The 24,072-nt window shown below is 35.4% G+C and overlaps 1 protein-coding gene across 4 annotated transcripts in view; it reads right to left on the minus strand.

The window, feature by feature from the left end:
• Positions 1–14,289: 14,289 nt before the first annotated feature.
• JAK2 (Janus kinase 2) overlaps positions 14,290–24,072 on the minus strand; it is a 252,887-nt gene continuing 243,104 nt past the window's right edge. For all 4 annotated transcript variants that reach the window (XM_082605232.1, XM_082605231.1, XM_082605229.1 and 1 more), the window contains 3 exons: positions 19,095–19,212; positions 17,460–17,573; positions 14,290–17,204 (listed from right to left, as the gene is read on the minus strand). In XM_082605232.1, coding sequence (XP_082461358.1) covers positions 17,097–17,204; positions 17,460–17,573; positions 19,095–19,212 — 340 coding nt within the window. In that variant the 3' untranslated portion in view covers positions 14,290–17,096. The remainder of the gene's footprint in view (positions 17,205–17,459; positions 17,574–19,094; positions 19,213–24,072) is intronic.

The raw sequence follows: 24,072 nt of genomic DNA on the forward strand, positions 1-24,072 counted from the left end.
TTAGGTTCTCCCAGTGGGGTGCTAGTCTTTCGGCATTGCCCAGCGCATTTCTGCACACTGGTAGTGGCAGTGTGTTTTGTTTTATCCTTAACTTCCATAACAGCTTTATCACTTTCCCTCAGAGATACCAACACCAGCTTTCTGGTGACCCTTTTTCAAAGGTCTGAGTCCCATCTCTGTGGGTACCTTACACCAAGCTCCTGGTACAAGCACCAGCTTGGCAGAACGTTCTCCTCAGAGCTCCATGAGTGCCCGTTTGCCAAGCTTTTAGGTTGCGATAACCTAAATTTATTTCCTTTGTTTAGGCATGGTAACTGCTTCCTAAATTTTTTTTTAATCTTTGTGTTACCTTAGTGTTTGACTTTTTCCTTTTAAGTCCTCTAATATGAGTCTAACATTTGAATATATTAAATTTTCTGTTAAAATACCTGATGTGGTTTCTGCTTCCTTGGGTGGACTTGAAAAGTAAAATCCCTGACAGTGGATTTGAATTGGTTCAGGGCAAGGATGGTAGCAAATGGGTTTTATCTTCAATGAAAACTCCAAATGAGTAGTAGTGGCTTGCCTGTTTGCAGTCAATCCTGGCCCAGGTAACCACTCTCACTATAGATGTATTTCCTGTTGTAGAATTAAATATAAATGGAGTCATACAGTACATACTCTAATGTCTGCCTACTTTTCACTTAGCATAAGGTTTTTGAGATACATCAGTGCTGTTGCATGAACCAGTAATTTGTTCCTTTTAATTTTTTCATAGCATTTCATTGTATTTGGAATAAAGTTGCTATGAGTGTTCACGTACAAGTTTTAGTGTGGACATATGGTTTTATTTCTCTCGGGTAAGTATGTAGGAGTGGCAGTGCTGTGGCATATGGTAAGTATAAATTTAACTTCATAAAAAATTGTCAAATTGTTTTCCAAAGTGAGCTACAGTTGCTCCATCTTATCAACACTTAGTATTACCAGTCTTTTTAATTTTAGCTATTCTAGTATGAGTGTTGTGCTATCTCACTGTGGTTTTAATTTGCAATTTCCTGATGACTAATGATGTTGAGCTTCTTTTCATACACTTACAGATCATTCGTATATCTTCTTTTATGAAGTTTTTGTACAACTCTTTTGCCTGTTTTTTTATTCATGAATTTTAAGAGGTCTATAAATTTTTTAAAATAAATTTATCTTATTTTTGGCTGTGTTGGGTCTTCGTGGCTGCGCGTGGGTTTTTCTCTAGTTGCAGAAAGCTGGGGCTACTCTTGCTTGTGGTGCATGGGCTTCTCATTGCAGTGGCTTCTCTTGTTGCAGAGCACGGGCTCTAGGTGCATGGGATTCAGTAGTTGTGGCTCACGGGCTCTAGAGCACAGGCTTAGTAGTTGTGGCGCACGGGCTTAGTTGCTTCATGGCATGTGGGATCTTCCCAGAACAGGGCTCAAACCCGTGCCCCTGCATTGGCAGGCAGATTCTTAACCACTGTGCCACCAGGGAAACCCCTTTATAAATTCTTGATACAAATCCTGTCAGGTATGTGAGATGCAAATCTTTTCTCTCACTCGGTCTTCCTTTTCCATTTCCTTAAGAGAATCTTTAAAAGAGAAGTTTTTTATTTCGGTGAAGATCCATTTATCAAATTTCTCTTATAACTGGTGATATTTTGCATTTTCTATCTAACAAATCTTTGCCTTTTCCAAGTTAAGATATTCTCTCAAGTTTTCTTCTAGAAGTTTTATAGTTTTAACATATATTTAAGGTCTGTGATTTGTTTGAGTTCATTTTTGTGTATGGTGAAAATAGAGGCTGCGTTTTTGTGAGTTTTTTTTTGTCTTTTCAAAATGGCTTCTCAGTAGTTCTAGTACCTTTTTGTAAAGACTATCCTTTTATCCGGTCACCTTGGCCTGTCTTACAAAAATCAATTGACAATATATATAAGTGGGTTTATTACTAACACTCTGTCCTGTTCCATTAATCTATACATTTATCCTAATGTCAGTATCACACTGTCTTGACTACTATAGCCTTTTATTAAATAAGTCTTTATTTATTTTTTTCGGAAATTCTGGTATTTTATTTCAATTTTTTTTAAAGATCTTTATGGGAGTATAATTGCTTTACAATGGTGTGTTAGTTTCTGCTTTATAACAAAGTGAATCAGTTATACATAGACATATATCCCCATATCTCTTCCCTCTTGCATGTCCCTCTCTCCCACCCTCCCTATCCCACCCCTCTAGGTGGTCACAAAGCACTGAGCTGATCTCCCTATGCTATGCGGCTGCTTCCCACTAGCTATCTATTTTACGTTTGGTAGTGTATATATGTGCATGCCACTCTCTGTCCCAGCTTAGCCTTCGCCCTCCCCGTATCCTCAAGTCCATTCTCTAGCAGGTCTGCATCTTTATTCCTGTCTTGTCCCTAGATTCCATACATATATGTTAGCATGGGTATTTGTTTTTCTCTTTCTGACTTACTTCACTGTATGACAGACTCTAGGTCCATCCACCTCACTACAAATAACTCAATTTCATTTCCTTTTATGGCTGAGTAATATTCCATTGTAAATATGTGCCACATCTTCTTTATCCATTCATCTGTCGATGGACACTTAGGTTGCTTCCATGTCCTGGCTATTGTAAATAGAATTGCAATGAACATTGTGGTCCTTGACTCTCTTTGAATTATGGTTTTCTCAGGGTATATGCCCGGTTGTGGGATTGCTGGGTCGTATGGTAGTTCTATTTTTAGTTTTTTAAGGAACCTCCATACTGTTCTCCATACTGGCTATATCAATTTCCATTCCCACCAACAGTGCAAGAGGGTTCTCTTTTCTCCACACCCTCTCCAGCATTTATTGTTTGTAGATATTTTGATGATGGCCATTCTGACGGGTGTGAGGTGATACCTCATTGTAGTTTTGATTTGCATTTCTCTAATGATTAGTGATGTTGAGCATCCTTTCATGTGTTCGTTGGCAATCTGTATACCTCCTTTGGAGAAATGTCTATTTAGGTCTTCTGCCCAGTTTTGGATTGGTTTGTTTTTTTGATATTGAGCTCCATGAGCGGCTTGTAAATTTTGGAGATTAATCCTTTTTCAGTTGCTTCATTTGCAAATATTTTCTCCCATTCTGAGGGTTGTCTTTTCGTCTTGTTTATGGTTTCCTTTGCTGTGCAAAAGCTTTGAAGTTTCATTAGGTCCCATTTGTTTCTTTTTGTTTTTATTTCCATTTCTCTAGGAGGTGGGTCTAAAAGGATCTTGCTGTGATTTATGTCATAGAGTGTTCTGCCTATGTTTTCCTCTAAGAGTTTGATAGTGTCTGGCCATACATTTATGTCTTTAATCCATTTTGAGTTTATTTTTGTGTATGGTATTGGGAAGTGTTCTAATTTCATTCTTTTACATGTAGCTGTCCAGTTTTCCCAGCACCACTTATTAAAGGGGCTGTGTTTTCTCCATTGTATAGCCTTGCCTCCTTTATCAAAAATAAGGTGACCATATGTGTGTGGGATTATCTCTGTGCTTTCTATCCTGTTCCATTGATCTATATTTCTGTTTTTGTGCCAGTACTATACTGTCTTGATTACTGTGGCTTTGTAGTATAGTGTGAAGTCAGGGAGCCTGATTCCTCCAGCTCTGCTTTTCTTTCTCAAGATTGCTTTGGCTATTTGGGATCTTTTGTGTTTCCATACAAATTGTGAAATTTTTTTGTTCTAGTTCTGTGAAAAATGCCATTGGTAGTTTGATAGGGATTGCATTGGATCTGTAGATTGCTTTAGGTATTATAGTCATTTTCACAATGTTGATTTTTCCAATCCAAGAACATGGTATATCTCTCCATCTGTTCGTATCATCTTTAATTTCTTTCATCAGTGTCTTATAGTTTTCTGCCTACAGGTCTTTTTCCTCCTTAAGTAGGTTTATTCCTAGGTATTTTATTTTTTTTGTTGCAGTGGTAAATGGGAGTGTTTCCTTAATTTCTCTTTCAGATTTTTCATCATTAGTGTATAGGAATGCAAGAGATTTCTGTGCATTAATTTTGTATCCTGCTACTCTACCAAATTCATTGATTAGCTCTAGTAGTTTTCTGGTAGCATTTTTAGGATTCTCTATGTATACTATCATGTCATCTGCAAACAGTGACAGCTTTACTTCTTTTCTGATTTGGATTCATTTTATTTCTTTTTCTTCTCTGATTGCTGTGGTTAAAACTTCCAAAACTATGTTGAATAATAGTGGTGAGAGTGGACGACATTGTCTTGTTCCTGATCTTGGAGAAAATGGTTTCAGTTTTTCACCATTGAGAACAGTGTTGGCTGTGGGTTTGTCATATATGGCCTTTATTATGTTGAGGTAAGTTCCCTCTATGCGTACTTTCTGGAGGGTTTTTATCATAAATGGGTGTTGAATTTTGTCGAAAGCTTTCTCTGCATCTATAGAGATGATCACATGATTTTTCTCCTTCAATTTGTTAATATGGTGTATCACGTTGATTGATTTCTGTATATTGAAGAATCCTTGCATTCCTGGGATAAACCCCACTTGATCATGGTGTATGATCCTTTTAATGTGCTGTTGGATTCTGTTTGCTAGATTTTATTGAGGATTTTTGCATCTATGTTCATCAGTGATATTGGCCTGTAGTTTTCTTCCTTTGTGACATCTTTGTCTGGTTTTGGTATCAGGGTGATGGTGGCCTCATAGAATGAGTTTGGGAGTGTTCCTGCCTCTGCTATATTTTGGAAGAGTTTGAGAAGGTGTTAGCTCTTCTCTAAATGTTTGATAGAATTCGCCTGTGAAGCCATCTGGTCCTAGACTTTTGTTTGTTGGAAGATTTTTAATCACAGTCTCAATTTCAGTGCTTGTGATTGCTCTGTTTATATTTTCTATTTCTTCCCGATTCAGTCTTGGAAGGTTGTGCTTTTCTAGGAATTTGTCCATTTCTTCCAGGTTGTCCCTTTTATTGGCATATAGTTGCTTGTAGTAGTCTCTTATGATCCTTTGTGTTTCTGTGATGTCCACTCTAACTTCTCCTTTTTCATTTCTAGTTTTATTGTTTTGAGCCCTCTCCCTCTTTTAGTTTATAAGTCTGGCTAAAGGTTTATCAATTTTGTTTATCTTTTCTAAGAATCAGCTTTTAGTTTCATTGATCTTTTCTGTTGTTTTCTTAGTCTCTATTTCATTCATTTCTGCTCTGATCCTTATGATTTCTTTCATTCTACTAAACTTGGGTTTTTTTGTTCTTCTTTCTGTAGTTGCTTTAGGTATAAGTTTAAGTCGTTTATTTCAGATTTTTCTTGTTTCCTAAGGTAAGACTGTATTGCTATAAACTTCATCTTAGAACTGCTTTTGCTGCATCCCATAGGTTTTGGATCATCATACTTTTGTCTCAGTACTTTTCGATTTCCTCTTTGATTTCTTTAGTGATTCATTGACGGTTTAGTAGCATATTTTTTAGCCTTCATGTGTTTGTTTTTTTACAATTTTTTTCTTGTAGTTGACTTCTAATCTCAGTGTTGTGGTCGGAAAAGATGCTTGATGTGATTTCACTTTCTTAAATTTACCAAGGCTCACTTTGTTGGCCAGCATGTGATCAATCCTGGAGACTGTTCCATGTACACTTGAGATGTGTATTCTGCTGGTTTTGGATGGAATGCTCTATAAATATCAGTTAAGTCCATCTGGTCTAATGTGTCATTTAAGGCCTGTTTTTCCTTATTGATTTCTGTCTGTATGATCTGTCCATTGATATAAGTGGAGTGTTAAAGTCCCCCACTATTATTGTGTTACTATTGATTACTCCCTTTATGGCTGTTAGTATTTACCTCGTATGTTGAGGTGTTCCTATGTTGGGTGCATATTTATTTACAATTGTTATATCTTCTCTTTGGATTGATCTCTTGATCATTATGTAGTGTCCTTCTTTGTCTCTTGTAACAGTCTTTATTTTAAAGTCTATTTTGTCTGATATGAGTATTGCTACTCCAGCTTTCTTTTGATTTCCATTTGCATGGAATACATTTTTCCATCCCTTCACTTTCAGTCTGTATGTGTCCCTGGATCTGAAGTGGGTCTTCAGATCCAGATCTTGTAGACAGCAGACATATGGGTGTTGTTTTTGTATCGATTCAGTCAGTGTCTTTTGGTTGGAGCATTTAATCCATTTACATTTAAGGTAATTATTGATATGTATGTTCTTATTGCCATTTTGTTAATTGTTTTGGATTTGTTTTTGTAGGCCTTTTTTTCCCCTTCCTCTTTTGTTCTCTTGTGATTTTTTATCCCCTTGTGATTTGATGACTATCTTTAGTGTGGGTTTGGATTCTTTTCTTTTTTGTGTATATGTTGTAGATTTTCAGTTTGCAGTTAACCTGAGGTTTTGATATAGCAGTCTATATATAAGCAAGATTGTTTTAAGTTGCTGGTCTTTTAATTTCAAATGCATTTCCAATATCTTGCATTTGTGCTCTCCTCTTCTCACGATTGCTCATTCTGATATATTTGTGTGTAGATGATTTCCCACCTTTACTGTATGTTTGCCTTTACCAGTGAGGTTTCCCATTCGTAAGTTTCTTGTTTCTAGTTGTGGCCTTTTCTTTTCCCCCTAGAGAAGTTAAGCATTTGTTGCAAAGCTGGTCTGGTGGTGATAAATTCTCTTAGTTTTTGTTTGTCTGTAAACCTTTGATTTCCTTAGAATCTGAATGAGACCCTTGCTGGGGAGACTATTCTTGGTTATAGGTTCTTCCCTTTCATCACTTTAAATATACTGTGCCACTCCCTTCTGGCCTGCAGAGTTTCTGCTGAGAAATCAGCTGATGATAACCTATGGGAGTTCCTTTGTCTGTTATTTGTTGCTTTTCCCTTGTTGCTTTAATTTTTTTGTCTATAATTTTTGTCAATTTGATTACTCTCAGCGTGTTCCTCCTTGCATTAATCCTGTATGGGACTCTCTGTGCTTCCTGAATTTGGGTGACTGTTTCCTTTCCCATGTTAGGGAAGTTTTCAGCTATTATCTCTTCAAATATTTTCTCAGGTCGTCTGTCTCTTTTCTCCTTCTGGGACCCCTATAATATGAATGTTGGTGCATTTAATGTTATCCCAGAGGTCTCTTAGACCATCCTCATTTCTTTTCATTCTTTTTTCTGTATTCTGTTCCATGCAGTGATTTCCACTATTCTTCCATCTCACTTAGGCATTCTTCTGCCTCAGTTAGTCCGCCACTGATTCCTTCTAGTACTTTTTATTTTATTGCTCATCTTTTTTTTTCTTTATATTTTCTCTTTGTTAAAAACTTCTTGTAACTTCTTGCTCTGTGCATCCATTCTTTTTCGTGTTCTTGGATCATCTTTACAATCATTATTCTAAGTTCTTTTGGGTGTATTGCCTATCTCCATGTTACTTAGTTGTTGCTTTGGGGTTTTATCTTGTTCCTCCATCTGGAACATATTCCTCTGCTGTCTCATTGTCTTAAGTTTATGTTTGTATTCTTATGTATATGGAAGGTTAGTTATGTTTCTCAACCCTGAATAAGTGGCCCTCTGTAGGGGATGTCCCATGTGTCCTAGCAGTTGATTCCACTCTTGTTGCCCAAGGGCCAGGGACAACCTGGTCCCAGGGTAGGTTCTGACCTGTGTTTGCAGACTCAGTTCCACAGGCTGCAGGATTGCAGTTTTCTTGCTTCTGCTGTCTGCCGCTTGGCAGATGAGTCTGGTATAGAGGCTTGGGTAGGCTTCCTTGTGGAATGGGCTGATGCCTGCCCACTGGTGGATAGAACTGGGTCTTGGCCCTCTGCTGGGCTGGGACGTGTCAGGGGCCATGTCTCAAGGTGGCCATGTCTGAGGTGGGCTCAAGAAGTTTTTAGGCAGCCTGTCTGCTAATGGGTGGGGCTGTGCTCCTGCCCTGTTGGTTCTTTGGCCTGATGCATCCCAGCACTAGAGCCTACAGGTTGTTGAGTGGGGCCAGGTCTTGGTGGTATAGACCCAAGCGAAATATCTGCCTCCAGCAAGAGTTCCAGTAGATGAACTCTCCCCAAATATTTCCGCCACCAGCTTTTATGACCCCAGAGACAGCCACAGAGACCCCCTGCCTCCCCAGGAGACCATCCAATACCAGCAGGTATGTCTGGCCCAGGCTCCTATGAAGTCACTGCTTTTGCCCTGGGTGCTGGTACCCTGGGTCCTGGAGACCTTGTGTGCTCCATCCTGGCATCTGCTACACCTGCTCCTTCCTGTTCAGCTCACAGTCATATTGTACCTCCCAAACCTTTTTTTTTTTTAAGTTCATTTACTTTCAACTTTCTCTTGTCATCTAGCAAAAGGTATTATTATCCCTTACATTGCTCATTCTACAAAGACTTACTTTTATACATTTTATCAAATTGTCGTGCACTTAAATTCTGTTTTGGAGGATAGGATGTGAGAGTACACGTAAAAATATATTCAAATAATTTTCACTGGGAACTGAAATGATTGATTCTGTCATCTTGCCACCTGGGAAATACAATCCTGGATCACTGCACAAAGCTTATCTAGTTTACTGCTGCTTTATATGCATGCTGCCAAAGCTGTGAAAGGCAGCATAGTGAAGTGGTTATGAACTCTGGCATTGGACTCAGACTGCCTAAATTCAAACTCCAACATCCCTTCTTTCTACACGTGGGACTTGGAAATTTGTATCTTGCTAAATTTCAGTGTCTACATACTTAAAATGAGAAAAATAATAGTACCTACCTCAGAGTTGTGAGGATAAAATAAGGTAATCTACGTAGGAGGATACTACCCCTACCCTAAGTACAATCTACAGATTTAATGCAATCCCTATCAAAATCCCAATGAATTTTTTTTGCAGAAATAGAAAAGCCCATCCTAAAATTCATATGCAATCTCAAGGGACACCAAATAGCCAAAACAATTTTTAAAAAGAACAACAAAATTTGAGGTCTCACACTTCCTGATTTCAAAACTTACTACAAAAGCTACAGTAATAAAAACAGTGTGGTACTGGCATAAAGACAAACATAAAGACTAATGGCATAAAACAGAAAGCTCAGACATAATCACTAATGTATATAGTGAAACAGTTTTCAACAAGGGTACCCCCAAGATCATTCAATGGGAGAAGGACACTCTTTTCAAGAAGCGGCGTTGGGAAAACTAGAAATCTACATGCAAAAAAAATGGACCCTTACCTTTCAACATACAGAAAAATTAACCCCAAATGGATCAAAGACCTAAATGTCAAAAGTTAAAGCCATGACACACTTTTGAAGCTTTTTCCTAATGTTTTCTTCTAACAGTGGATTTGGCAATGATTTCTTGAATATGACAGCAAAAGTAAAAGTAGTTAACTTGGAATTATCAAAATTAAAAACTTTTGTGCATAAGAGGATATAATCAACAGAATAAAATGGCAACCCACAGAATGGGAAAAATATTTGCAAATTATATATATAATAAGGGGTTAATATCCAGAATATAGAAAGAACTTCTACAGCTTAACAAAAAAAGAACCCAGTTTTAAAATGGGAAAATGACTTAAACATTTCTCCAAAGATTAAAAAAATGGCCAGTAAAATTGCATATTAAAAGATGCTTAACACCATTAATCATTAGTGAAATGTAAATGAAAACCACAATGCTAAACAACGTCACACCCATTAAGATGGATACAATAAAAGAGAAAAAATAAAAGCTGCAGCACTTTTCAAAGATGAATGCCTTGACTGGGTAATTTCATAGCACAGATATGATCTTCATTTGGTATTGTTAGTTTCTTTACTATTTCTGTGTAAATTTTCTTTTGACTTTAATATACAGTAATATGCCATGGTTTTAGTATTTTATTACCTCTTATGATCAAGAAGAAAAACTGCTAATACACTGCATATCATTAAAATACCCTAAGTTTTTTGAGATTATTGTATCATTGATTTATTGTGAAATGTAAAAACAAGACAACAGGATGGTACTCAGGGATGTATCTCCATTGAAGAAGACTTAATTTTTGTATCTGTTAAGGAAAGTCCTTAAATTCTAGAGAGATTAAAATTGGATGACTTTTAAAAAAGATTACATATTAACTAATTTTTTTCTTTTTTAGTTTATATACACTATTTAGAATATTTGCTTAAAGATCTAATACTCTCAGGGCTTCCCTGGTGGCACAGAATCCGCCTGTCAAAGCAGAGGACACGGGCTTGAGCCCTGGTCCAGGAAGATCCCACATGTCCTGGAGCAACTAAGCCTGTGTGCCACAACTACTGAGCCTGTGCTCTAGAGCCTGTGAGCCACAACTACTGAGCCTGCGTGCTACAGCTACTGAAGCCCGCACACCTAGAGCCCGTGCTCCAAAACGAGAAGCCACCGCAATGAGAAGCCTGAGCACTGCAAAGAGTAGCCCCCACTCGCTGCAACTAGAGAAAGCCTGCGTGCAGCAATGAAAGCCCAACACAGCCAAAAATAAATAAATAAAAATAATAAATTAAAAACAAAAATATATAATACTCTCAGTGTCCTCACACTGACATATCTTCCCTCTCTTACTGAAGTCACTTCTGAGGTAGTGCTGGTTTGGCCCATGTCCACATAAGTACACTTCAGAGCAGTGTTTCTCTACTTTCTTTGCATTATTTCCCATCTTTGGAAGGTTTTTAGACATTTTCTCCTAATCTCTTTCACCATGAAATTTTCATATAATTGCATACCTATTTATGTACTGTATGTATTTCTGTGCTTTATACATAAAAAGAATGAGGTTTTTCGTCAATACTCACCCTGAGAGTTGATATCACCTCTGCTGAAAAAGCATGCTCTAAAGAGAAGCAATACATGAAACCCCAATTCTCATATTAGGCCCAGGCCCAAGATATCCTTTCTATGGATCCTTTATATTTGAGATCATTTTGGGCCACACCAAACTAGATTCCCTGAAAACACCATAATTAGCGCTCATATCCTCAAAGCTGCAGCAGAACTGAAAGTTTAAATCTCTTGGTTTTCTCTGAATGTTTACTTAACAGGGAATTCTAAGGTGAAATACCTTCAGGATTAACCCTCCCATAAGATTACCCAGGATTCCTTTGTCTATATCCACAACTGCACTATCTACTCTTCTTTATTCTCAATATGTGAATGGGATTTAGGATTTTATCAAGAGGTGATGGCTTCATTACTACAACCATTAACATGAATTATCTGATGCAACTTGAAAGTCGTAGGGAGCTTGCATTTGTCAGCATTGGTAAGTGAGTGCATATATAGGAAGGTCTGAAGTGGTATACAATGTGGATATGGTCTTTTTTTTTTTTTTAAGTTTAGAAAAGAAAAATGACTCTACTAAGAATCTGACCCTTAAGTGGCCACATTGGAGCAATTATAAGAAAATGACCTAGATAATTACTAGACCCATAGTGGTTGGCATTTGAGCTATCCATACTCTAACCTACATTTATCACAGTAATCCTAAAATAAGAGAAATTCAAGATGTTAGAAAAAAATTCCTATTAAATTTGAGTTTATTCTGAGATCTGACAGAAATTTAGAAATTCCCTTTTCCCATCACCACACTCATCATTCCTTAGGTCTCAGATTTCCAAATCATTTTTAGGAAAAAGACTGTCCTCAATGGTAGTCTCAATTTTTGGAAATTTCTTCCTCTGTAATAGTAGCTTTGGAAGTAAACTGGGCCACCTTAAAGAATTATAATGGTATACTCAAGAGTTTTAGAATTCAACTTCAACATTTCTCAAAGTCCTTCAATAAAAAGGTAAGACTTTGTTTCAATTTTTTTTGTCACCAATACCTTTACTATATTATCAAGAATTCCTATTCAGTAAGCTGCATTATAATGTTACAAAACTAGTAACAGGAAGGAAAAGAAGTGGTACCATGGGATTCATGCTATCTTCAAATTACTGATAGAAACAAGGATTTAAAACACTTTTTAAAGAAGAAAAGAAGGAAACAATATTCTGGCAGAATTTGTGGGAAACAGTGACTTTTGTTTTTAAAATGCTTTGTGAACAGTAGACAATAAGTGCTATCATTTGACACAAACTACTTCAAATTTGTCATTTAGATCTGTGCTACCTGCATCTTGCACTCAAGGGCTTAGGCTACCTTGGTTATGCAGATGAAAAGTATTTTAATCAGTACTGTTGGAGAATTCAGTTTTTTGCTCTTAAGAATCAAGGTGAAGTCTTTGATTCTGCAAACAACTTTCTTCTCATTCCTCTCCAACCAAAATTAATCCAACATCCTAAATGTTACTAAGGATATAAAATAAATTTTGTTCTTATATACTTAAAATTTGGGGGCTTCCCTGGTGGCGCAGTGGTTGAGAGTCTGCCTGCTGATGCAGGGGACACGGGTTCGTGCTCTGGACCGGGAGGATCCCACATGCCGCGGAGCGGCTGGGCCTGTGAGCCATGGCTGCTGGGCCTGTGTGTCTGGAGCCTGTGCTCCATAACGGGAGAGGCCACAACAGTGAGAGGCCCGTGTACCACACACACACACACAAAATTTGGGGATAGTTATAAAAGTTCATTACAGCAACCTTCAACAAAACTATTATTGCAGAAGAAGAAAGTATCATATGTGTATTTCAAGTTGCTGAAGTTGAAAAAAATTTCAAGTAGATATTTTCATAATTGAGTGTAGGTTTATCTTTCTCATTTTATTTTCATTTTCTTTAGTATCTACAACTTTCTTAATCTCTAACGTTTTTAGTTTCAGTAAATTAAATTGCAACTCACAAGCTTATACTCCATGCTACTAGAAAATTCATGCTCTGAGATTCACATATATTCCAAGCATTTGAAACACCCTAAACTTTTTCATTAAAAATACTTAATTATCTTTTTTTGTGTGTGAAAAGCACCTAAACATTTTCAACTATGTTCTTGAAAGGATAATTGATGAACAAACCTTTCTATTGCATACTTTCATTTGTGTTTTTAGTGTACTTGTTCTGCTTATCATCTGCAACTGTTAAGTTGCCTTTCCAGCTGCCTGCTGTCTCTATAAAATCCTGCTATATGCCTTTTCCTTACCACCTCTGTTTATTAATGCTATTTACCTGTTGTCAGACTTAAAAGCTATGCTACTGTCTGTTCACACTGCTCAAAGTTGACTTGCTTGACCCCAATAAATAGCATCTATAGGAGTGCTTCCTAGTACAGGTATTAAAAACATAACACATATTCACAAAAACTAAGAATATGGATAACTGGAACAAGGACTCCTAGAAGCTCTTTTAATGATCTCATTTTATATATCTGTTCCAGTTCAAAATAAGATGTTAAGCAATTTGCTATGCAAGGAAAGGCCTTATAATGGAAAATGATAATTAAAAACTTTAAAAAACATATTAATAATGATTGGTGTTTCAGTTGGAGATAAGGATTTTCCTTATAAATTTGTAAGACTGGAAAAGAACAATATTTAGGGCCTGCACTAAGCAATAACATCTAGCATAAGCACAGTAGAAGTTAATTTCTTAACCTATGAAGAACATACTGTAATAAAGTAAAACAAGGGCTTCCCTGGTGGTGCAGTGGTTGAGAGTCCGCCTGCCGGTGCGGGGGACACGGGTTCATGCCCCGGTCCGGGAGTATCCCACATGCCGCAGGGCAGCTGGGCCTGTAAGCCATGGCTGCTGAGCCTGCGTGTCCGGAGCCTGTGTTCCGCAACAGGAGAGGCCACAGCAGTGAGAGGCCCGTGTACCGGGAAAAAAAAAAAAAAAAAAAGTAAAATTGGTAATTTTAATATTTAGGTATATAATGTGATATGCATATTATATGCATTTGATTAATGTGACAGTTTAAAAATTCTCTGTCATTCTGAAATCTCTCTAATGTTACTGTCAGTATCATAAAACAGTTAGCAGCTAGTTATCTTGAAATTAAGTACAACCAACCCAAATCAAGGTGTCAATATAAAGTATTTTCTGATATTTATACTTTTTTTTTCTTAAATAAAATGAAGATTATCTCATATAACCCAGTCTTTTGTTTGGATAATTCTGCTGACTTACTGTTATTATTTATTCTAATATAGGAGATTAAAGATCTTTAGTAAGTTGTACTGGAAAATTAGAGAAACTTTCATTAGAAATAATTTACATACCAGACCTAGGGTGGATATAGCAGTGTTCATAAACAGCACAAAGTAGTTGATAGCACTCTTAGGAAGCACTTCTTTTAAACTGAAAGGTAAGTTTACTTTATAAAAGTCTTTCTCTGCACATCCCTAAATCAGTGTGTGTACCTGCAGTTCCTTGGTTAGGTGACAATACAAAAGAAAATAACTTCTGAATATTTATTACATGAGTATTTTAGTTTTGTGGGAACATGCTAAAGGCACAATGAAGAAAATAATACAGTCTCAATGTGACCACATCATGTCACCCCAAAGAGAATGGCTCCCCAGGTATAGAACTATAGGTATTTTCTAAAGTCTACTCTATAACAAAACTCTTTAAATAAAATTTAAATATCAGGAGTTATGGTTTTGATAAAAATTTCACTTGACTTTAAAGCAGAAGTCTTGGGTTCTGCTTTAAAGAAAAGCACTCTTCCATAGAAAGAGTGCTTTTCTTTAAAGAAAGCACTTTTTTCTTTACAGAAAGCACTCTTCCATAGCAAATTATAGTGCTACTGGCAGCATATATAAATAACATGAAAAAGTGACTATTTCCCAAAGCAAGTAGCCATGGATATAGGGAATTATTTATATAAAGACTGTGTAACTTAAAATACTGGAATATTTACAGAATTGCAGAATTTTAAGAAAATCTTTACCGTCATTTATGAAGAGTATTACTTTGAAGAAACATTTTGGCATTAACGGGTACAGTACTGACTTACCTGTGTCTTGTGCAGAACCAACTAAACAGCTGCATGGTTAATTTCCTTTTATGTATGGTCAGAATCAAAATTTAAAACATCACAAACCCTCAATAAATAATAATTTTCTTGAAAACTTAGAATTTTACAATAAGGCAGTCATTTCATTCTAAAATCTTAAGATGTTTATGTGGGGTTTTTCTCCTAAAACTAAAAATGGAAACATTAAAAGAAAAACTTTAAAAAAAGAAACCTAGTTAACATCCTTGTTTTTATAAACAAAATGTTATCAAGCTTTAAAAATCTACTTTTAGGTACTTAAGTTTTAGTACAAAAATCTGCAATCAAACATATTATATGATATGCTACTTTTGACATGAAAAGTAGCAGAACAGAAAATCTCTTAAATGAATTACATACACAGATCCTGGAGGAGTCTTTACAAATTAAACAAAAATTATATTCAACTTTCATCAAAATATAATGTTTACTAGAAATCTTTTAAAATCTAATATATTATCATTTTAGATGATTTGTGGATTTGGTGTAACTACTATTTGGTAAAATGCTTTAAAGACAGCATAGGGGCTTCCCTGGTGGCAGGGGACAGGGGTTTGTGCCCCGGCCCGGGAGGATCCCACATGCCGCGGAGCGGCTGGGCCCGTCAGCCATGGCTGCTGAGCCTGCGCGCCCGGAGCCCGTGCTCCGCAACGGGAGAGGCCACGGCGGGGAGAGGCCCGCGTACCGCAAAAAAAAAAAAAAAAAAAGATAGCATAAAAAGCATTTCTTCCCTTTCCTTCCAACAAAAAACTCAAACTTTGTATGTGAGGCATTTTTTTCTTATATAATATTCATTTTAAAACCAGCTCCAAAAATTAGAAAGATAATCAAAAGTCTTAAGTTAAAAAAAAATACATATAGCACTGAAAATAAAGAAGCTATTTTCTTTTTAACCAAAATGCCAAGTATTTTAAACTTTGTATAAATAACACACAGACAAAAAACTCCACCATATTTTAGGTATCGTGTCTAAAATGGAGTAGCACTAAAACAAACAACAACAGTAACAAACGACCCTGTATACTCAGTTGAAAAATGCTGATTTTTCTTCAAGACATTATGAATTTTCTACTGGCATTCTTGAATAAAATTAACAAGCATACTTTTTTTTAATTTTACCAATTTACTCTCATTTCTCCCTTGTAAGAATCTAACAAAAGAAAATCTCTTTTATAACGGCAATAGATTTCTGAAATCCCTAAAATATACATTCTTTAGAAAAAAATTCCTAACCCATTGTGCATCTTAATAGGCTTATATATAGTAAAAACAATCTATTTTATGGCTTACACTTAAATTTAATCCATGACTATAGGTCCCAGGGGTTGAAGAGCCTTATTGGCAGCCAGTAGCTCAAGGGATGACAATATTCCTGGCATTCATCATCTCAAAATTTTAAAACTGTTCACTGTAGTCTGAGAAAAACCTGGAGATAGTTCTATTTAAAAAACACACTCACCACAAACAGATACAAGGGAGAGAAATAAGAAAATAGATTGTGTTATATCTTTGTAAACTTGTTCCATTTCAAAATGTATTCTTTAGAGTCAGGGAAGTTCCTTATACAAATAAAACTAAACATTTGTTCCCTTTGCTTTGAAAAATATTTACAGTACATAGAACAACAAGTTAAAAGTATACACCTGCTTATATTGCTGGCCAGTGATATAGATGAACAAGGACACAAAGGTGCTTATTCAATTATCTGAGCATCTTAATTTGTACAGTGAAGTTATTATAGATCAACTATGGAAAAATTAGAAAACATTATTTATGAATACCAGCCCTTGTGTAAAACATCACACAAGATGCCAAGGTATTATACATTCACTGTGTTAAAAACTGTACATACGTATTCTGTGCATATTTAACATTTACAATTTTTTCATCTCTCATAATTCTGAGTTGAAAAAAGTCTAAGTTTCTTCTTTTGCCAAAGAAAGGTGATATTAACTGACTGATTCGGTTCACAAAACTTTTTACAAAACTCTTTGCTAAGGACTTTTCATCAGTGTCTTTGGCTGGTGTCCTCATGAAGAAAAACTCACTAAACTTTTGAAAGCTCTGAGCAGATATTTCCACACTTTTGCTGGCTAAAGTCATGATATACATAATAATGATATATGTAATAACAGTCCACAGTAATGTGAAATACAACACTTTGTTCTGTAAGTCTATTTTGGTCTCAGAGTGAAGTTTATTTCTTTCATCCAGCCATGCTGTCTCTTATTTGATCAACTCGAAGAGCTAGGTCTCTGAAAGAGGGGCGTTGGTTTACATTATTGTTCCAGCATTCTGTCATGATTACATAAATCTGTAAAAGGGAAAATAAACCAAAATTACAATGAACACAAAGTGCCATCTTTTAATTGGTGAAGACATAAATTCAGAACTCCCACTTAATTTGCCTGTACAGGCATGTGTCATGGATATACCTATATCCACAGTCAAGATTATGCTATTTTTCTACAACCTCAGCAAATTAAATTACATAAACTGACCTGAAATCCTTGGGTAAAGAGAGAAAGAAAATGCATGATTACTGTGGATAAAAAAATTTTCTTGTTACCTCATCTGGGCATCCATCTGGTCTTGGTAATCTTCCATTATTCTTCAGGAGTTCTATCAAATGAAACACAATCATCTGTCCTTGTTTGTCATTGCCAATCATACGCATAAATTCCTGAAACACAAACCCACTTTTCAATGACACATTTTTGGTACATTTAATTTGAATCAGAATTCTTTCTCAACTTCTTCCAGTAAATGGGAAAAATCCTGTATGTTTCCTTACCTTGAAACATTTTAAAAACAGACTATTTTAACTTCAAAAACTTTGTTTTCAGTCACAGTTCAGAAAAGATTGTTAAATGTGCAACGTCTATAATGCCATTTCCATAACTGTAACATACTCAGCACAAATTCCCTGAAAAGGGTTCAAAACCAGTGAACTAAAAACACTTACTTTGTTTTAACACATCATATTACATTTCAGCTGAAATAAAGAAGTTGAATGTAAAAGAAGACATAATAAAAAGAAAATACAGAATGAATATTTAAGCATAAATGCAACAGAAAGAAAAAGTTCTATGTTTAAAATTCATAAAATTAAAGTCTGAACCATAAGCTAGAGAAGTATTTACAATGAACACATCTTTTATTTAAACATAGAGAGCTCTTATATACTGGTAAGAAAAATTACGAATATATAAATGGGCAAAGTACATGAGGATACAATGCACACACACACAGACTCACCCCAAACACCCAATAAATATGTATTCAATCACACTAATAGCAGAAATGCAAATTAAAATCAAATAGGTACAACTTCTCTCCCATCAATTTGGCAAAACTGTGTAGAAATATAATAGTCAACACTGGCAAATGATAAAACGTATACCCCTATGCACAGCTACTGAGAGTCTAATCTGGTACAGCTTTCCTGGAAAGCATTTTGAAATAATGAAAATCCTATAAAAGAGTTTGTAACATTTCACCTATAATTATACCTTTACTCTCTAAGATGACAACCAGAGATGAACATAAATATATATAAGGATGTGCACTATGTTCAATGAAGTGTTACTTAAAAGACTGAAAAATGGAAAATAATTGTCCAGAAATTATATCCTTATGATGAAATGCTACCAAGGAATTAGAAGTCATATTTGCAGTAAATGTTTACTAATATAGGAAAATATCCATGCTATAATATGTAATGAAAAAGCAGGATAGCAAACTGTACAGTATGACCTGTTATAAATCTTTTTAATAAAATTTTGCTTTTACATATAAACTTAAAAGAAGCCTGTAAGAAAACATACCACAGTATTAAAGTGGTTATTTCTGAGTAGTTGAATTAGATATTATTTTTATTTTCTTTTTTATACTTTCCTATATTAAAATTATACAATGAGCAGAAAAAATATTACTTTAAAAGGTTTAACTTTTGCAATAATTCCTGGAATGAATAGAATTTACTGAAGATAATATTAAGAGAATATACTAAATAGTACTCCAATCCCCACTTTTTAAAACATCAAGTTAATTTAATGAGTAAGTTTGGGATTATTTTGTTGGTTGCTGTCTTACAAATAAGCAATAGGAGCTCTAAAATAACCCTAAGCTTACTATTATTCTTTGGAAAAAGCTTTTCTCATGTTAAAAAAAAACCTTGAGAGTAAATAAAAAGCACACTGACCGCTGGTGGGCTTTTACTCTTCTCAATATATGTGAAAAGTTCATACAGAACCACTCCAAAGCTCCAAACATCTGAGGCCACAGAAAACTTGCTCTCTGTCAGTGATTCTGGCGCATACCTGTAGTATATTTAAAAGACAGTTACTTGATGTGTCAATTCTTGATTTTATCTGCAAATCATTGGATTAAAAAAAAAAAAGCTGTAGAGAAAAGGGTTAACACAGCAGGCCTGAGGCTGCCATCTTCAAAAAGGTCTGTTTGCAATATTGACACTTGACTGGTACCTGGGATCTTAGATTTCAGGAGGGTTTCCACAATTCCCTAAACGATAATAAAAGTGGCTCACTGTACCTAAACCATTTCTGCAAACAAATGAGTCTAGAATCTTAGTAATGTGCCAGGCAAAGAATGTCTACATGGCCAGTCCCAATAAAAACTGTGGGCACTGAGTCTCTAATGAGCTTCCTTAGTAGATGACATTTCACACATGTTATCACAATTTATTGCTGGGGGAATTAAGTGTGTCCCATATGACTTTACTCGGAGAGGACACTTAGAAACTTGTCCTTGGTTTCTTCCAGGTGTTCCCCCAGACGCCTTTTCCCTTTGCTGATTTTGCTTTGCATCGTTTCCCTATAATGAGTCATAGCCATGCTTATGGCTGTATGCTGAGTCCTATGAGTCCTTCTAGTGAATCATCAAACCTGAGGGTGGTCTTGGGAACCTCCAAAACACAAAGGTAACTAAAATCCAAAAAAATTAATTTTTGTCTCAGTAACATCAGGGTTAACTGCAAAGTACCTTCCAAGAACTGAAAAAAAGCTGATCTTTCCAAGTTAAGCTTAAAATGAATCCAGATAAGAATCCTAGAGAAAAAGTGCCTTTTAAGCTGGAGAAGACTTGAAGCTACTAACATATAAAAGAAATAACCTGTTCATCTGAAAGGGGGTGATTATGAGAGGGAGCACAGAAAATAGAAAGTCATAGGGGAAAATGGTGTCATCCTCTACTCAAGTATCAACACTACCCAACTGAGAATTTTGGCCAATGGATTATGAATATCATGGTACCATTGCTAAATTTATCCTATTATAGAGAATTGTAATGGAGATCTGTTTTAGACTGAGATTTAAAATATGAATTACATAAAATGAACCTCTCCTTCAAAATCTAACTTCCAGAAATCCTCCTCTGACTACTTAAGGTCATAATGACCTCATGCTACTGAAATTCTAAAGTACTTGTAGTCTATACTATACAATTAACCATGTAATGTTATATTCTTTTTATATTTAGTCTTTTAAAAAAGTTACATATTTATGTTATTTTAAAATAATATGCTAGTTTTATCCCACAAATGGAATATAACCTCCCTGAAGACAGTACTACTCCCTCAACCCTTGAAAAATATTCTCTTGCTTTGGCTTTCATGAAGGCACTCTTTGTAGTTTCCCCCTTCATCTCCAAGGCTGTTTTTCTCTTTCCCATTACTTATGTAAGGATAAATACAAAGTAAAAAAAAAAAAGATTGTCCGTGTGGAAAAGGAGAGAAATGACTCTCCTCTTTTCTTAGAGCATTTACTTTAGAAAATTTACAATTGTGAATTCTCTGTCTCTGAAATTTATGTAAAAATCTCTTTAAAAGCTTTTGCTTAAAAGCCTCTTGCCAGGTTTACATACAGCAATGTCTTTCTCAAGAACCTGGGAACCACCTCTTTGGAATGTAATCATTAAGGATTATCATGCCCTTACCTCCCAGTTTCAATGGTAGGGCAGGATCCTAACTTGGGCAGGTGCATCCTTCAAGTTGCAAAACTATCTCCTATCATAAAGATATGAGAAGTTTATTTTTCTTTTGGGTAAAGCCAATTAGCTAACACAGATGGGCACTCCTATTACTAAGTGAATTTAGGATGAACAATGTGTGACAGATGGTGCTGTCAAGTCCTCTTACTTGAGGACTAGTTATTGTTTATCCTGAGAACATGTATGTAACGGGTTGAATCTGTTTGGCCATTTTATAAAAGGGTGAGATTTCTTTCTGTTTTTGTAATCTCTTAGCAGATTGCTTATGATGCACATTACTTTCTGGATTACTGCTTATTCAGTAATGAAACTGTTTTCTTTCTATTCTGCTTTTGTGGAGAGGTTCATTTCCTGTGTTAACCTTTCCCCGAAGGTTCCATCACCAGATCTCTTCCTCTCTGTAAAAAAATTTCCCTTAGGTAGTATCATTCACTTATATACTACAGTCTCCCAAATTTATAACCACCCTATCTTTGACCTTTCTTTTGTGTTTCAGACTTATTGAACATTTCCATATTAAAGTTCCACACAGGCAAAAAGAACTCCATCCCCACCTCTCTAACACTTGCTGATTATTTTATTTTCTCTCTGCAATGAATGGTATCACAATCTATCTAACTCCCCAAACTGGAAATCTTAAGAATTATTTTTGACTCATCTTTCACTCCCAAGTCTACTGAGCCACTAAGTCCCTTTAAAGTATGTCTTAAAAATGTCTCAAATCAGTCTCCTAACTAATACTGCTATTACAGTCTTAGGTTAGATCCTTATCTCATGACTAGTACAGAGATCTTCAAACCAGGTGAAGAGTAAGCCCAAGGATGTACAAAGATTTTCCAAGGGGCTCTATAGCAAGAACAGTATAAGGATTCTCCATGAGTCCAAAACCCTGCCTGAACAATTTTAAAAAATACGTTAGCAGAAGCATTTTCCCCGCAGTTCTTCTTAATACCAACCCACAGGACAGGCTGTTAGCTAAACAAAGAGCACTTTTGAATAAAAGCAATATAGAAGACAATGATTCTTTTAAGTGAAACTGTATTTTTTTAAAGATATGATGGCTAAATCCTATGGATAAAAATTATGTGATTTCTTTCAGACTACAGATTTAGTGTTTGTTATTCAGTAAGTTAGCTAAAATCTATTCTATCAACTCATTCTGAAATACTTATATAAAAATTAGTTAACCTCATTTCATTATATAAAACATTTAATATTTTTACTTGCTAATATAAAAATAAAACTATATGTCAACTCTCCATCTGATTAGTTTTTAGCAGTATATAGCTTTCTTTCTTTTTTCATTAAATATATAAGAAAATTTTGACCATGATGAAAATGTTCTTTCTGATTTTTATACAAGCTTATTAGTGATTCCCCAAAGTCAAACATCAGAGTTCAATCTCCCCAAAACATTTACTGAAGGAATAACAGGTCTTTTACCATACGCCTTACTTCATAAATTATAATCTTAACTATATTTTATTCTGTATTATTTATTAGAAATTAAGTAATGAGAAGTGGTTTATCTTATTCTCATAACTTAATTATGAAATTAATTATATTAGATATATATCATCTTAAGCTTATCCTGACTGCCCGTGTGGTTAATCTTTCCAGATATGCAGGGAGAAATACTGGGCCCAAAGTTTTAGGGGCTTTCTTTATGACAAAGCATATAAAATGAGGTGTGAAAGCGAATATTTAAAACTAGAAAAGAAGGAATCTCGCAAGGAAGGCACTCTGGTGGATATGCTTTGTTAGCTTCACTGTAAACATGCCTCTGGCACATGTGTTCTGCAATTTATATCTGTTTTTTAAAATAATATTTCATAACATTAATATACTTACTTGAATTGAAAATGAAGTAAGACCTTTTCTGCTGGAAATTAAGTGTATTTGTTTATGAGGCCTGGCATTGTCAAACAGATTGTAATGAAGGACACTCTTCATTAAGTGACTCAATCTTAGAGGCAATGCAAGGGTTTGCCATATTTAAATCACATATTTAAAACGTGATAAAAGATGTTATTTAAAACTACCTTACTGAAACTAACAATATTCTGTTTTATCGTGGTTTTTTTTTGTTTTTTTGCGATACGCGGGCCTCTCACTGTTGTGGCCTCTCCCATTGCGGAGCACAGGCTCCGGATGCGCAGGCTCAGCGGCCATGGCTCACGGGCCTAGCCGCTCCGCGGCATGTTGGATCTTCCCGGACCGGGGCACGAACCCGTGTTCTCTGCATCGGCAGGTGGACTCTCAACCACTGCGCCACCAGGGAAGCCCATTCTGTTTTATGAATATATCAGTTTAAACAAGATGCCTCTAAATGAGAGTAATATCATAATTTGAACTAATTTTAAAAGATTTTTGGTATACTTCCCAGAAACAGAAAATGAATGACTCTAATGTTTGGGTAGTAAATCCACTTTTGAAAATCAAGTGGGTTTAATTCTTCGTTTTCAATGAAACTGAAAAAAGAATGGATCTAAAGAAATTGCCAGCTAACAAATTTTACTGGTAGATCACTATATACTGTTTTGCTACGTACGTATCAGAAGGAGTCACAGAAATGAGTGACATTGTTATGACAAAACTCCTTCCTTTCCCATCTCCTTATTTAAACAAAAGAGTTTTCTCCATGTTTACAAATACAGAAATAAAATTAGAATTTATGTTGAATCTGGTCCCATTATAGAAGTAAATAATATTTATCTAAGGATATATGGACTAGTTGGAGGGGGAAGAAAAGCTCCATTTATTAAGAAATGTCTCCAACGCAAGAGGGAGGGATATGGGGATATATGTATACGTATAGCTGATTCACTTTGTTATAAAGCAGAAACTAACACACCACTCTAAAGCAATTATACTCCAATAAAGATGTTTAAAAAAATTTTTTTAAAGAAATGTCTCCAATAAAAAATTTTAAAGAATTATCCAAATTAGTAATTCATTTATATTGCTTTGGAAATTGCATCCTGGCAGTAACTTCAATGATAACTTAATCTGGAAGAAAAAGGTGAATACTTTTTTTGTGGTCATAGGAAATTTTAAAATTAATTTAAATTTATATATGTATTTTGGTTACAACGGAGATAGGTAATCAAAAGGTTTTCCAAGTACAAAATATAATACATTATACAAAATTTTGAGATGGGAAGTGGAAATAT

This window comes from Mesoplodon mirus (genome assembly GCF_964341445.2).
Source record: "Mesoplodon mirus genome assembly, chromosome: 1".
Taxonomy (NCBI): Eukaryota; Metazoa; Chordata; class Mammalia; order Artiodactyla; family Ziphiidae; genus Mesoplodon; species Mesoplodon mirus.